General features: G+C 48.4%; 1 protein-coding gene across 10 annotated transcripts in view; it reads left to right on the plus strand.

Annotated features, from left to right (window-relative positions):
• Positions 1-13,982, plus strand: part of RRAGB (Ras related GTP binding B) — a 119,570-nt gene extending 105,588 nt beyond the window's left edge. For 5 of the 10 annotated variants that reach the window (XM_056808732.1, XM_056808728.1, XM_056808737.1 and 2 more), the window contains 5 exons: positions 567-662; positions 2,876-2,998; positions 7,868-7,959; positions 10,873-10,988; positions 13,191-13,982. In XM_056808732.1, coding sequence (XP_056664710.1) covers positions 567-662; positions 2,876-2,998; positions 7,868-7,959; positions 10,873-10,988; positions 13,191-13,288 — 525 coding nt within the window. In that variant the 3' untranslated portion in view covers positions 13,289-13,982. Of the gene's footprint in view, positions 1-566; positions 663-2,875; positions 2,999-7,867; positions 7,960-10,872; positions 12,315-13,190 lie in introns of those variants that run through there. The other 5 variants (XM_056808729.1, XM_056808730.1, XM_056808727.1 and 2 more) reach the window with 1 other exon arrangement.
• Positions 13,983-15,412: the final 1,430 nt, after the last annotated feature.

The raw sequence follows: 15,412 nt of genomic DNA on the forward strand, positions 1-15,412 counted from the left end.
AACGAAAAGGGACCTGCTAGCCCAGGGTGCTGGAACTGCCAGCGGCTAAGCTAGCACGTGCTTCAGCAGCTGGAAACAACAGAGCTGAGAGCTTGCTTCAAAGGAATACTTGACCACAATGGGCTCCCCAAGGGCTCCCGTCCTCCCCCCACTTCATGGTTGCTCTCTTAGCTCCCCCAACCCTAATTGAATTGAGGGCATGTTTTCTGCTGCTTGGCTCAGGCACCAACATTGCTAGTTTTAGCTCCATGACTGGGCTTTACTATTCTAGAATTGACTGTGGTCGCCAGCTTCACTTGTGTTCTCCATATGGAAGGATGGCCAAGTCATGGATTCCTTACATCTTTGGAGTGTTGGGGGCCCGGGCCTAACCTCTGGCATCATCTCAGGGCCTAACCTGAGAGATATTTCCAATTCCCCCCTCCCTGTGCCTTTCCTGAGGAGGGAAAGCCAGCTGGTGACAAGATGCTGACACAGGATAACTACGTCTGTCCCGTTTGGAAAGACTCTTAGAAACAATGACTTGTGGGTCAGATGTGTTGGATGGATTTTTGTTTTCTCTTCAGATCTTTAAGGAACGTGAGGAAGATCTAAGGCGTTTGTCCCGGCCCCTGGAATGTGCCTGTTTTCGAACCTCCATCTGGGATGAGACCCTCTATAAGGTTGGTACTTGCTCTCCAAGTTCCCTCAACTGAAAACCCGGACAGCCTAATCGTGGAAGGAGATTAAGAGAATAATGAAAAGCTTACTCCAAATCCCTTCTGGGAGAATGTAGCATCACTGGTGACTAAAGGGTTGTTTTTGTGCTTCAGCTCAATTAACTTCTGGCCGCTAGGGAGCACTGCAGTGACACTGGGCCTGGAGTCCAGACTTGAGTTCAAGTCCAGTCACAATCACTTACTAGTTGGGACTCGGCAAGTCACTTAACCAGTATTTGCCACAGTTTCCTCAAGTGTAAAGTAAGGGTCATAGCAGCATCTTCCTTCCAGGGTTGTTGTGAGGCTCAAATATAATCATATCGGTTAAGTGCTTTGCACAGTGCCCAGCACATAGTAGGTACTTCCTAACTGACGATGACCTTTCCTCTCCCCTTTGAGGGTTTTGTCTGAATCTGCAAGTGCTCTCCAAATCAGATTGAATGCCAGGTTTTGTTAATATTGATTTCGATGTGATCTTCTTGGCAGCAAAATAGTGATTGGCTGCTCCGTGGCTTGGGCTTCATTCCCTTGAGCCATGTTAGAAAGAAACTGAGAGTAGTGGGCACGTAGTAGGATTATTGTGGGAGAGCTTTGAGGTGAACCCCCAGGTTTGGGGCAAGTTGCCCTCTGCAAGAATGCAAGACTCCAAAACTTAGCTTAAAAAGGAAAAGAAATTGAGTCCTTTGGAAGCCACGTTGAAGGGCTGGGAGACAGCGTGCAGGTGGAGCACCTCCTCACCAAGGAGATGGGGTTTGGGGGTTTTATACCCTTTTGACAAGGGGGGGTTACAGGATGGGGCAAATCGGGAATGAGGTCATTTCCAGGTTGGGGGTACAAGGGATGAACTGTGAAATCCAAAGGATGGTTAGATTAGGTACCACCCCATGCTTATCCCAGTGGAACTGGGATGTTAATTGAAAATCCTAGGAAAGTCCTAGGGCTAGGGGAAGCTCCTCAGGAATTTCTCATGTCCCCTTTGGCCTAGAACCCTTCTGGAGTTTGGAGTGTCCAGAGGGAAACTCTGAGTTCCATGCCAGGATGACCTACTTCTGGCTTCCCAGGGACTATGTCCATGTTGGTAGGAACAAGCGGAAAAATGAACAGGCCAGCATCATGTCTATTCATTGGCTCCAGCCAGGAGCCATTATTGGTACTGGACATTCCAAAGCAGGCTAAAAGTGAAGCTGGTGGCCTCTGCCTGCAGGGTTGGCCCACTTCTCCTTCTCCTTTTCTCCTTTGCCTGCCCTGGCATGCAGTGCCACCCTGGGACTGACAGACAAAGAACACTGAGGCATTCCCCGCTCCCAAGCCTTATTTCTCCAAAGCTTCCGGCCCCATGGCCAGTCCGGTTCACCAGTGACATCTCTTACCTGCCTGTTCTTGTCACTTACAACCAAACTCACTTGGACAGGCCCTTGGCTGTGGCTCTTGGGCGGTAGGAAGCAGTGATTGGGATGGCACGAAACATGTGAGCTAGTGCTGCTGCTTTGGGCAGTAGGTGGACATCATCATGGCCACCATTTTATTCTAGCGCCTGGCTTACCTCATCTGATCCCCATTTTGCAAATGAGAAAACTCAAACCCATAGAGGCTAAATGACTTGTCTAGGATGACATAGCTAGGGCGGATCTCAAGCTGCAGTGAAAGGTTCTTTCTGGGTTTGTGTGCGTGCGTCTGTACACACATACACACATACATGTACCCCAGCCCCCACCAGAGAAGCTTTGGCTCTGCCCAGCTCGCTATTTTCCCAAGGCAGCTGCTCCAGGAGCTGTGGGCCTTGCTGAATTTTAATTACCTACCCTGGCCTAAATTTTCCCTTCCAAATGTTAATGAAGGCATTCACAGATTTAACAAAAGTTTTTAATTAGAGGAACAATCAATTGCTAATTTCCATTCCATTTCATTCATTCCCTCCCTTCTTCCAGTCTACCTCTGGTCTGCTTAAAGCCTCAGCCTTTATTGCAGTTAAATGAAAAAGGAAATTCCTTTGGACCCTTTGTTGAAAGGTTCCCATGAGCCAATGCCCAGGCCCTCTTGGTTTCTGGGACCAAACTATTTGCAAAACTTTGTGTCTTGAGGTGGTCTGTCTTCCTTTGGAGGGGGCTTGGGTTCCGGAGCCTGGGAATTGTGAGGGCAGAGGAAGGACGCCCCATTTGGTGCTTTTCTTCTCGCAGGCCTGGTCCAGTATTGTCTATCAACTCATCCCCAACGTTCAGCAGCTGGAAATGAACCTGAGGAATTTCGCTCAGATCATCGAAGCGGATGAGGTGCTTCTCTTTGAAAGAGCTACTTTCCTGGTGAGAACTGTTGGCATCAGGGATACGTGTACTGTTCTGTCCCACTTCAGCAGCAGCAGCAGGGCAGGGGCTGCTTGGGCATGGCCATTTCTTCTGTGGTCACTAATTCCGACTGGGCAGCTTGGTAAGCCGGGCCATCTTGCAGTTGAGCAGAATGAAATTCTCTTAGGTTTCCTTTAGCAGTGAGTAATTCTTAGGGATTTTCGTTGGTCTATGTGCCTCACTTTGCAAATGGGGTCATTTGGGCAAAGTTGGCGGTGTAAAAACGGAGCTTTCTTCCTAGATTTCTTTGACCGAATTAGCAACTGCCATGTTGCTTGAAAAGGTGGGTAGGGGGAGGACCTGTGAACTTAGGATGAACTCTTTGCCCTAGTTAGTGGGCAGGGAAAACATGCCAGTTGCTTTCAGGTAGTTGAAGGGCATTCATGCTGGCGATCGCAAACCAAATGATGCCCTGGAGGGCAATGCCAGCAGCAGTGAGTGGGACTTGGAAGATTTTGCCCCCCAAATACAGGGTAGACCCTCCTTGTCTATTATTCAAGTGGCCTCAAAGTGGAATGATGCCCTTGAGTGTTTGGGACATGGGCATCATTGCAGGGCTTCAAGTAGAGGCAGATGGTCAGTTTCCTGGGTTTTGTTTTTTTAAACCCTCACCTTCCATCTTGGAATCACTGTGTATTGGTTCCAAGGCAGAAGAGTGATCAGGGCTAGGCAATGGGGGTCAAGTGACTTGCCCAGGGTCACCCAGCTGGGAAGTGTCTGAGGCCAGATTGGAACCTAGAACGTCTAAGCCTTGCTCTCCATCCACTGAGCCATCTACCTGCCCTGCTTGGGATTTTAAAGATGAGATTCTTCTCGGAGGATGGATTGGACCAGATGACTTTTGAAGCCCTTCCCTGCTCTGAGACTTTGTGACCCTGACGAGGATTTCCTCCCTTCCCGTTGGGAATATTTCCTTTGGCCTAAGTTACATCTGTAGCAAGGAGGCCACCTTGTCAGGTCCAAGGATGGGTGAGCCAAGAGCCTTTCCTCCCCAGCCTACTGGGAGGGACCATTTTGCCTACATAGTAGGTGTTTGCTTGGTGTTTCTGAATGTGAATGGGTTGTGTAACAAAACAGTAGGCAAGAAGCCTTTTGGCACTTTCTTGGCTAGAGTGTGGCCCCAGTTCTCTCTGTTCTTTAGCAGCTGTGTCCCGGCACCTGGCCTCCCCTGTACTCTCCCCCTCAGCCCCCCCAAATACTGAATCTGGGGGCTGAATTCAGTCATGGCTCAAGGCTTGAGGGTTTAAAGTCAAATGGGCAGAGAGGAAAACCATTTCCTGCATTTGGAGACTTTGCCCAGCACCAGCAAAAAAAAGTACCTGAGTTGCCCATCCTTTCTGGGACACAATCCACTCCGTAGTAGCCAGCAGTCACATTAGTCCACTGCTGAGGGATTGGCTTTGCCTCTCAGTCTCGGGGCCAGCTCTGGGTGCTGTCAGGGGTCGCTGCTTGTCCCTGAGAAGAGCGATCTTCTTTTTCTAAGTCAGATACTCGCTCTTTGTCTCTGTCTGCCTCTACCTGTTAAGGTAGCTGGGACTCTTCCTGTCTGTAAGGCCTGTAAAACAAGGCCAAAGCTTCTTGGGAGTGTATTTTCCTTATTAAGTGTGTGTTTTAACAGCACGAGGATAACGTGGACTTCTTTGGGGTTTCTTTTGCTTGAAATTCTGAAATGCTTCAAACAGATTAGAAAAGAGCATGTTGTTTTAAACAATAAAAAATCACACGTGAGGTAATTTAATAAGAGACAAAACTCCACGCTGGCTGGGCTGTTCACAGGTAGGGCAGGCCTTGGATGGCTTTGGAGGGTCTCTGAAGGCAGGAAATGCCTGAAGGAGTGCTCTTCCTTCTGCCCTCTTCAGGCCACATGCCTCTTCCGTTTGACAGCCTTTTCTCTGCCTTCCTTGCACCTTCTCCTCTTTTGGGTCCTTTCAGTGTCTCCTGTTTTCCCCTCCTCCATTGGGCCACATGGGGTCACTTTTGGAGCTTTTTATCATGCTGTCTAGCCAGGCTGCCCCTATCATGCCCTTGGGAAACTGGAAGTTTGGAACCCAAGTAGCATTTGGCCCTGTCGTCTTTTCAAAACCTGACTCGGTTGCTTAGTGTGCAAGCTAACCCTTACAGATGCAATTTGGGGAGCTCCACCCTGCCTTGTTGTAAATTATTCCCAACAGTGTTCCATTGTACTAGGTGGGGGCCACCTCCCCATTTTTCTATCTTTCCTGAAGTGCTTGAGAGGCTTTGCCAAAAGCTGGGAAGGCATCTACCATCTCTGCTGGGGCTCTTCTCCCCAGTGGAGATCCAAGTGGACCATGTCTACATTTAAGTGCCTATTTGGTTTTGCTAAGATAATGGCGCTGCCAGGGGGCACTCTAGGCAGCTAGTATTTGTCAGGAGGTTTGCTCTCTCTGCATTCACTGGGCCTCCCACCAATTTAGGGCTTTTGGTAGAACATAAATAAAATCAGCTTAGTCTGGTATAACCTGTTTGCTTTGGGTTTGGTTTTTTGCTGAAGCCCAGGTGGCTTTTTGAGATCACGCCCATTTCTCAATATTTGTTAATATCTAATGTTTAGGGGGCATCTGGGCGGCTCAGTGGATGGAGAGCCAGGCCTAGGAATGGGAGATCCTGGGTTCCAATCTGGCCTCAGACGCTTCCCAGCTGGGTGACCCTGGGCAAGTCACTTAACCCCCATTGCCTAGCCCTTACCACTCTTATGCCTTGGAACCAATACAGAGTATGGATTCTAAGGTGGAAGGTGAGGGTTTAAAAAAAACAACCAAGCAACCAATGAATGTTCACTGACACATTCTAGGGTTGCACCCAGAGTGGCCACACTCACTGACTTATGCCCCTTTCTGATCATCTAGAACACCATATAGTGTAGAGATGCTGAGGACAGAGTCCCTCAAGGGCACCTGGGATCTGCCTGCTTCTTGACCAGCACTGACATCATTGTTACAAAGATGTTGTAGTTTATCGATTGCATGTAATAACCATTCATTCCCACAGAAGTTTTCCGAAGTTATATGACCCGAATCGGCCCCTTCCCCTTCCCCTTCCCGTGGCTGGCCAGCAATTTGTTCTGGTTTATGCATGCGTTATCATGGAAAGCCCAGGGAATGACATTTTTTGAACATCCCTAAGTTTGTTGGGTTTTAAGTCTCTTCTGATCCCCTCCCCACCATGCAGGAGATGATAAAAATCAACAGGGAATGATTGTCAGCTAAAGACTCTTTAGTGCCCAGGTTCAAAGAGTTTATCTTTGGTCCTGGAGTCCACGAGAACTGGATTCAAATCTTACCTTTGCCCCTTACTGGCTCTGTGGTTCTAGGCAAGTCACTTCGTCAGCCTCAGTTTTCTGGTATGTGATTTGTGGAGATTGGATTAGATGTGGCCTCAGTAGCAAGTTAAATGACTTACCTAGGATCACACAGTCTGGGGCAAGAGAGATTTGAACCTAGTTGTTCTCTGACTCCCAAGCCCAGTGCTTTCCCAGCTGCCTTAAATTTGGCCTAGTCAGAGTTCTGCCCAGAATAGAAATGATTGGAGGGTGCTAGTTTTTTATTAGGGGGAAATAAGGGCTCCCAAGAGCCAGCATGCTTCGGAGACGGAACCAGAAGAGGGCTTTGGATAATTCCTCTTGGCAGTCCCTTCCCTCTCATCTCTCCTTGCTCTTCACCCAGGGCCCAGCTCCAGGGTTTCCGTTTTTTCCTGGGAAACCTGACTAGAATGGGAGGCACATTCCTCACAGCCACCTTTTGTCACTCTGACCTTCACTCCTGGACTAGTATGTAAACGAAAGCCTGATTGCCTTGTTGCCTCTGCTAGCCTAGAGGGGACAAGTGTGTGTGTCCCAGGGGATGGAGTGGGCCACTCAGTTTGCTCTGAGGCTATAAATCTGAATTCAGATCCTTCCTGCCCTTCCTGCTTCCTGTGAGGCACCTGAGAGGAATTGACTCACCAAGCTTTCTAGGGCCTCTCCAGTCTTGTGCAGATTACAAGCAGTGCCCAGCCCAGCCCACCACAGCTAACTGGGAATGTAGCTGAACCGTGAAACTTGGGTAGCAGCTAACACCAGGGGCTGGATCTTCGGGGAGGTTTGGGCAGCAGCTGCCTGGTGACCATTTATAAGTAAAGGATGGCCAGGATACACTTTCCATAGCTGCTCTGTAGAAGCAAATACTCCACCTTGTTGCAAGGGATTTCTAGATCACACAGTCACTGAGGAAAACTCTTACCTAGAAATCGTTAGGATATTGTTGTGAGTCCTGGTTCCCCTCCTCCTCACCGCATTAGCCAAGCATCCCAACTCAAGAGAAGTCGAGGCTGATACTTTTCCAAGGGGGCATCTACAGAATTCTAAGTGCTTATTGAGAATTCTATGCCCCAAGAGAAGAGGAAGCAAAGGGAAAACAAGTCTGAGGCACATCACTGGTGTTAAACCAGGCCAGCTCGGTAGCCTGGCCTCCAAGATCCAAACAAAATGCACAACAATGAGGCCAGGAGGCCTTCGTGTCTGGAATAGTAGAAGAACGTCCCCTTGGCATACTCTAGCCCCTTGGCACAGAGCCGGTTAATTCTGATTCTGCACTTTGAGTGTGCAGGCCACAACTCTGCAGCTCAGCTGGAGGAGGTTTTCCTCATCTGGGGCTTCTTTGACAGAAAAACAGTCAATCTACCCCTGCTCAGCTTTTGGTGGTATTCAGAAAACCGAGTGTGGGTTTGGGTCACAATGGTCTGATGCTTGCCTATCGCAGACATCTGTGGAGAGCGGGGCTGTCCCTTGCACTTACTGATGGCTGCTCGTCATCATCTCCTTCTCCACAGGTCATTTCCCACTACCAGTGTAAAGAGCAACGTGATGTCCACAGATTTGAGAAGATCAGCAACATTATCAAGCAGTTCAAGCTGAGCTGCAGGTGAGAGCCGTTCCTGCTGCTCTGTCTCTGTCCATCTGTCCCGTGGACCTGATCCTGCTTTCCCAGGCCACTGTCTCCTTTCGTGACTTCCTGTGGACCTCTGGAGACACAATGCTTTGCTCAGCAACCTCTTTGAAAAACGAGGTCTTTGTTGGTTTTAGTCCCGCTTTGGAATTCTGGTGCCGGAGAAAGCAGTTAGTGAGGGGATCTGGAGAGGACTTTTGTCTATGGTGTTGTCAATTCGTATCAATTGTATTTGACTCTTCAGACCCCATTTGGGGTTTTCTTGGCAAAGATACTGGAGTAGTTTGTCCTCCAGCTCATTTTCCAGATGAGGAAACTGAGGCCAACAGGGTGAAGTGACTTACCCAGGGTTACATAGCTAGTAAGCACCTAAGACCAGATTTGAACGCAGATCCTCCTGACTCCAGTTCTAGTGGCCTTTTCAGCGCACCACCTAGTTGCCTCTAGGTAGTCTGTCTGTGCTCAGGTTCAATTCACAAGCTCTGCCAGTGTGACTTTGGCCTCACCCAAAAGCAATGCTGTGGTCTTATGCCAAGTTTGGCTTTGGCAGAATGTGACATAACAGAGAGCTCCGTGGGTCTGGAGTCAAAGGATCTGAATTCAAGTCTTGGCTCAGTAATGTGAGCAAGTGGTGCCTCTTGGGTCCAAGGTCCCAGAAGGACTAACAGGTAGAGATGGGACTTGAGCCCAGATTTTCCTGGTTCTTTTTTGTGTCCCATACATGGAACATGAGGGATTTGTTGACTTTCTGAAGTTAGCTCAGTAGGTGACTAGGTGAATCCAAAGTATAAACTTGAAAGCATCCCAGCAGAGGGGCCCCTGTAGGAATTGGATTGGTAATGGGTTCAGGCCCCCTCTGTCCAGGTTTGGCCTTGCGGGCCAGTGGGAAACACAGTGGTTTTATATTCAGTGCCTCCTCTTGGACATGGCCCGTGCCTGTGTTTTCCCATGGGGCACTCGCCTTGAGTTATGTGTCCGTGTGTTCTAGATGTTCCTCTTGATGTCTCTGGTCTGCACAGAATCAGTGCTTATTCCTTCTCTGAAATTAGCATCATGAGGAGAGTGGGCCGTGGGCACCAGAATTGTGGTATTCAAGATGGAGAATAAATCATTTTGGTGCTTTTAGGGTTCTTTCCAAGTCTATCAGGAGAATAGAGATGAGAGAGATTCTTTTCCATTTGAGCAGGCCATGAGTAATGGTAATGTTTCAGGTCTGTGGCATCTTGAGCCACTAACTTCCAAGAAAAAACGAGCAAGTGAAAGATTTTGGCTAGTGCTTTGGAAAGTCCTTTTTTCAGCGAAGAATGACAGTCTAAAGATAAATGTGAATCCTGTGGCTAGAGAACACTTTGCTCAGGCAAAAAAGTGTTCTGGGACCTCATAGGGAATTGACCCAACTGCTTTACTTGGTTTCCATTTCAGTGGCTGCTTCATAGTCAGATTTCCAGTAGCATTTCCCTGTTGTTTATTCCCTTGACCTTTCACTTTCTAGGGAGCACATATTCTTTTCACGTTCTTGGGTTTTGCTTCTAGGTTGTCCTTCACTTCTATGTATATGCCTTCCCAGAAGAGTCTCTCCTTTGTCACTTTGGTGAGACTTGCCATGACAAAGTCCACTTTTTCTATTCTGCTCATTGTCTCTGTTGTGCAGGGCAAAAATTTTGCTTTCATAATTCTCATTTCTCTTTTGAAGCACTTGAGAACAGTACGTTCCTAGGTTCCGTGCTCTCACGTTTCCCAGGGTCTTCTTGTCTCATCAAGTGTTAAGGCATGTCCCTTCACTGCACAGTATTTGTTCACAGAGGCCTGAACTCGTTGACCAGATTTAGAGGTCTGATTTCCTTCTGTTGTTTACCATTTTTCCTATTTATCTGTTTATGTTCAAGGTCTTTGGGTTTTCTTCCTGAAATCATTGATCCTTTCAGGTTCCCCCCCACCCTGCCCCCTTACTTTCCTTATTGCTCATTTCCTGACTCCCTCCCCTCTAATGGTGGTTGTCTTGGGGACTGGATCCCAGAGATCTCAGCTTTCTCCTACACTACTGAGCATTTCATGGTTTGATCCAACTGAATACTGGAGTCTCTCTGTGTCTCTTTCTCTAACTGTTTCCTCTTCCCTCCCCTTCTGTTCCTTAGTACTCTCTCACAGCACTGGCAGTTTAAAGCCCGCTTTCCCCAGCACCAGCACCAGTGCTTCTGCATTGCAGCCCCTAGGAGGCTTTTGGCCCTGAAGGGCTTTGACCAAGCTGACTACTGTGCCTTGAGCAAACTTTCACAGCCAGAAGCCGGGCCTGTTATTGGCCCTGGAAAGAGGGAGAGCTTTTGATGTCAGCCTGTGTCATGTCCTTGGGCTCTGCTAGTTTGGCCTTGCTGCCCATAGCGTAGGATCTAGGAAAAGAATGCTGTGTAAACTCAGGGTCAGGAGTGTCGGTTCTTGGGTTTGGGGGGATCTTTTGACCCTCCTTTGGGATTCTGAGTATCTTAGAGCAGGGAAATAGTTCAAGTTGCTTTCTCTTTTGGTGCATCAGGTCTGTTTTGGAAATATTTGAGAGGTGCTGGGGATCACAGAAAATGGCTAGTCTACTGTCTTATTGCCCACATGACCAGGAAGTCATCTGCTTCTTCACTTTAGAAAGCAGAAGAGGCTTGACAGTGGGTCTGCAATGTGACATTGAGGGGTCGATGTTTCCGAGGAAGAGATGCAGTTCTCTGATTTTGATTGTTGACTTTTCATTCATCTGTTTGTTGGTTACATTCAGATTCCCTGGCATCTTCCTCCCTTCCTCCCCTCATCACACTTAGAGAAGGCATCATTTGACAGAAAAATATATGTGTCTATATAAAACGATGTGGTTCTGTTTTTAAACAGCTTTTCTCCTTTCCCCTCCAGCAAGCTGGCGGCCTCCTTCCAGAGCATGGAAGTCCGGAACTCTAACTTTGCAGCTTTCATTGACATCTTCACTTCCAACACCTACGTGATGGTTGTCATGTCTGATCCATCGATACGTAAGTTAAGGCAAACAGACAACTCTCAAGACTCTCAGTGGTATTACTTTTCTCTTACTAGAACCCCAAACAATCTGGAAACAGGTTCCAAATTATCTAGGCTCTTAAAGAAGGCAGAAACAAAATTCCACGCTGTAGGTCTTGTGATGTTGATTGACTGACTAGGAAATGGAGGCACTGATCTTGGAACGTTGAAATGCCAGGTGGCTTTCCTGGATTCATAGTACATGCCATGGTCTTTTTCTCAATCCTGAGTTGCCACATTCTCAGATTGTGCTAGAGGATGAAAATGTGTTGGCCTCCAGGCTTTAGTTCCTGGATTCAGAGTAGCCACTGGATCTGGTGCTAAGTCCAGGTGGGGCTATCTTTGATCTTCTGGGCCTTCCTCCTAGCTTAGGGTGCTAGGTTACCAATTGGCACCTAGAACAGTTTTCCTTTGTTTCAGTTTTTGATGATTGTGTGAATGCACAGGTGCCAGTCCTGCCCTCTTGCCATAGATTTCTCCCAGGAGAGCAAAGTTTGTTAATGAGAAGTTTGTGTTGAGCCAGGAGGAGGAGGAGTGTGTTCCACTTTCACAGATTTGTTGAGTCCCACTACAAATTCTCCTGATCTAACCTGGCAGGTGTATGTGGGTATGTGAGTGTACCTCCCTCCCCGCCTGCCACACATCGGATAAAGCGTGTCCTCAATGCCTGCTGGTTTGCTACTCTGCTCAGCCACAGTGCCAGTTTGCTTAGCTTCCCAACACTGTTCTGGATATGCGGGTGAGGCACTCACTCTTCCCTAATCTGTTTCCTCTGGAAAGGAAAGGGAACTTCCTCCTCTCACCCTGGAGCCCTCCTAGGTTTACTTGGGAAGGAAGAAAGTTCCTCAGTCCTTTGTACCATTTGGGCCCAGTGGCAGCCCTGAAGCCTCACTGTACCCTCCTCCCCTGACTCAAGTCAAAAGTGGCTTGGCACATGTCTGATCACTCACTTGCACATGTCTGTTTGAATGCTTTTTAATGTCTAACTAAGGTGACTTCTAGCTCCAATAGGAGGCCTTTTATTCAGTGCCTCTCTCTACTGAGCAAATAGGAAGTTGGGGGAGTTAAAGCCCCCATCCTCACTGAGTGCAAGGGGTGGAGTGGACCAGCCTTGGAAGCCAGCTAGGTCTGAGTGGTGAAGGAAGGAAGGAAGAGCGGACCATCCTCCAGCCAAATAGGCAAGCCTGAAGGAGGACCAGCTTTAGTGAAATGAATTCTTTTGTCCAAATGCTTTTGCCATTGCCCTCTGTTAACTTTACTGTTGTAAATATATTGTACACTAAATAAAAATACTGTAGAAATCAGGGACTGTTTACTCGTGTACTAGCCAAGTGGCTTGTTGCTCGGTGGCCGTGCCAGTCCACGGCCTGGGCTCGGGCCTTCCCACAGACTGTACCCAGTCCCATGTTACCTGTGAGCTTCTTCAAGGCTCTACTTGAGGGCTAGCTAGCTCCCAGCCACAGCAGGTGAGTGCCCAAGGTGACGCTCACCCCCTCCTCTTCAGGAATCAACTTTGACTACATCGGCATGGCTTGACTGCTCAGGAGGGCAGAAGTACAGTGAGAACAGGGCCTGGCCCACAAGAGCACTGGTCAGATTCCAGGAGGACCACCCTAGAATATTTGGAAATAAGTGGCTCTTTATCTTCGGCCTGTTTAAAGAGGGAGGCAAACTTCCCATCTCAAGCGTGCATTTTCCTTGGATCTGAGAATGCAAGTTGTTCTTTTGTGATTAGAGGCCTGGGCCCAGGAAGGACTTTTAGGCTTCAGCAATTCCAGGCTTGCAGAGTCAGTTTCCCTTTTGATGGATTTCTCTGGAATTCTTTCAAGCCCTACTTTGCTGTTAACAAGTATCATAGCTTGTTCTTCTAGCCTCGCTCTCCTATTACAGTTTGTAAAGTGACTCAGAACACATTCTAAGCCAACTTGGAATCATTTAGAAAAGATTTGGAGATGATTTTTGAGGGTGTTGCTATTGTCCCCCTTACAACTAAAATAATTTCGCTCCAGTCCAGCAGCCACCCCTGGGGGGGTCCAAACAGGCCAGCTCTCAGTGGGCCTTTTTGCTGCTGCATCTTTAAGATGAACAAAGACAGTTTGCTGTCCAGTCCGGCTTTTTTCCCCGGATACTCTTCATGTCTTCTTTGTGTTCTTTTCTTCCCCCTTCCCACCCCATAGCTTCTGCAGCCACCCTGATCAATATCCGTAATGCCAGGAAACATTTCGAGAAGCTGGAGCGCGTGGATGGACCAAAGCACAGTCTTCTCATGCGCTAAATGTGGCCACGTGGCACTGGCGGAACTCCATCGGGTTCTGGGTTTGGTTCTATGACTGCTTTGGAGAATTGAGCATTGCCATTGTGTATTCCAGCTTTGTGATAGATGCTGCTTGTCACCTCTAGCTGCTGACCCTGTGCCCCCAACCCCTTTTAAAGAAAGCCCCCAGACATATGCCTGCATGTGCATAGACCCTCGGCCACTGAGCCATCCCCAGAAGCCAGCCCCCCCCCCCCCCGACACACACTCGGATACATAGGACACGGCTTCATGCAGTAGCAGGGGTTCGTGGGGCACGAGGGAAGGGGCTCGCACGTAGTATATTAACCTAGTTCTAATAGTTCTGCATGCCAAGCCTTTGGATGTTCTGCCTCTGACTGGAAACGACACGGATGCCATTCTGTTCGCTGGTCAGCAAGAAGCTCCAAAGCATTTCGAAATCCCTCCTTTTTCTCCAGTAGAAAAGCAAATGGTACTCTCTAGGGATCCTAACTTCCCTGCAGCTTGCAAGTGTATCTTTTCATTATATTGTTTTTGTCCTTTTGCCATTGGCAAGAACCAAGGGATCTTCAGGAGGCCATCCCCACCTGGCTTCCTGGGAATTCCTGTATTATCCAGCCAGTGACAAATTTGTATCAGTCTTATGTTATCCATATTACCCTTTGGACAAAATAAAGTACTTATGGCAAATGTCTATGACTCTCTCATTTTCCTTCTGAGGTTACCTTCAAGCATGCTGCCAGTGAAAGGCAGATGGGCCAGATGTTTGGTGCCCATCGAGTCAGCCATCGGCTCCCAAGGACCCGCCATGTTGTCGGGCTAGCCAGAGGAGGCAGATTCAAAAGGAGAGTCCCCAGCGTCAGGGGGCAGTAGGGCAGTTTGGAAGAAGGGCTGTGAAACCTATTCGTCTGTCCTCAAACCTGCTATGGCTCTCCTAGTCCCACTCACTCAGCTGAGAGCCTTACTTCACTCTTTATTGAAAAAACCTCCATGCCTAAAGCTCTTGGTGCTAGTCTTGTGCAGGGCCCATGCATCCCCACATCACTCATTCGGGCCCTCTTCCACACCTTAACCCATCTTCCTTAGAGGTTTGGGGGAGAAGGAGGGTCAGCAAAGGTACCTCCAGGTCCACACCTCTTTTGTGTATTGGGCCCCTTTTAAATGATTAGATTGCATTCAGATTACAGAACTTTTCCCCCTGATAGCAAGAGAACACGTTTCCATGGTGACAGGCCAGTCTGCTTCCGCTTTTCTCTAAAGAGGGGGTGGATTTGGCTGGGAAGTGGGAGCCAGGACCCCAGGCAGAGCAGCTCCAGAAGTGTGAGCTGTGGAAAGAAGGGCCCCTGGGCCAAACCGCAGGGAACCAGAGACTCCATTCAAAGACACAGGGATGTCTCTGAGGTTATCAGTGCTTTAGACCATGGGTCCAACCCTTTCTAACTTCCCTTAGACAGATGATTTATTGGACACAGCCAGAGCTTCTGCGAGGGTGTGTGCGGGTGTGACTGATGAGAGGCGAACCAATATCCTTTGATCCCAACCAAGGATCCCCTCCTACTTTTAGGTACAGGAGGCCAAGTTTCCTCCCAGAGCCCCATAGAGCATTACTTCTCTTGGTTGTTGCCCAGGGCTCTTCCCCTCCCTTTTCCATACGTATGTGTATTGAGGGGCTTTCAGGCTTCTGGGTCCCCTACAAGCTATCCATCACTCAGTCAGACAAGTATCTCCAATAAACACAGAGAAGTCCTCTGAATTCCTAACCAATTGTTTTCTGATCTCTACTCACATGTGTTTCCTTTCCCCTCGTTTTTTTCTGCAGCCACCCTGATCATGATATATGCCCAAATGGCAGGGTCCATCCAAGCACAGCCCTCTCAAAAGCTGATTTGGGCCAGGAGGTGGTCTTGAAATACTGGAACTGGCATTGTGCCATTGATTTGGCTTTGGTTTTGGAGAATTCCATATTGCCATTGTGTGTTTGGGCTTTGAGATGAATGCAGCCTCTGACCTCTTTCGGCCATCCCTGTCCCTCTCTAACACACCCACCCACCCACACAAACCTCATTTTCCTACCAATGCAGCCCCTGCACACAGCATAACACCCTATGTCTCCAAACAGAACCA

The sequence above is a fragment of the Monodelphis domestica genome, chromosome X (assembly GCF_027887165.1).
Source record: "Monodelphis domestica isolate mMonDom1 chromosome X, mMonDom1.pri, whole genome shotgun sequence".
Taxonomy (NCBI): domain Eukaryota; kingdom Metazoa; phylum Chordata; class Mammalia; order Didelphimorphia; family Didelphidae; genus Monodelphis; species Monodelphis domestica.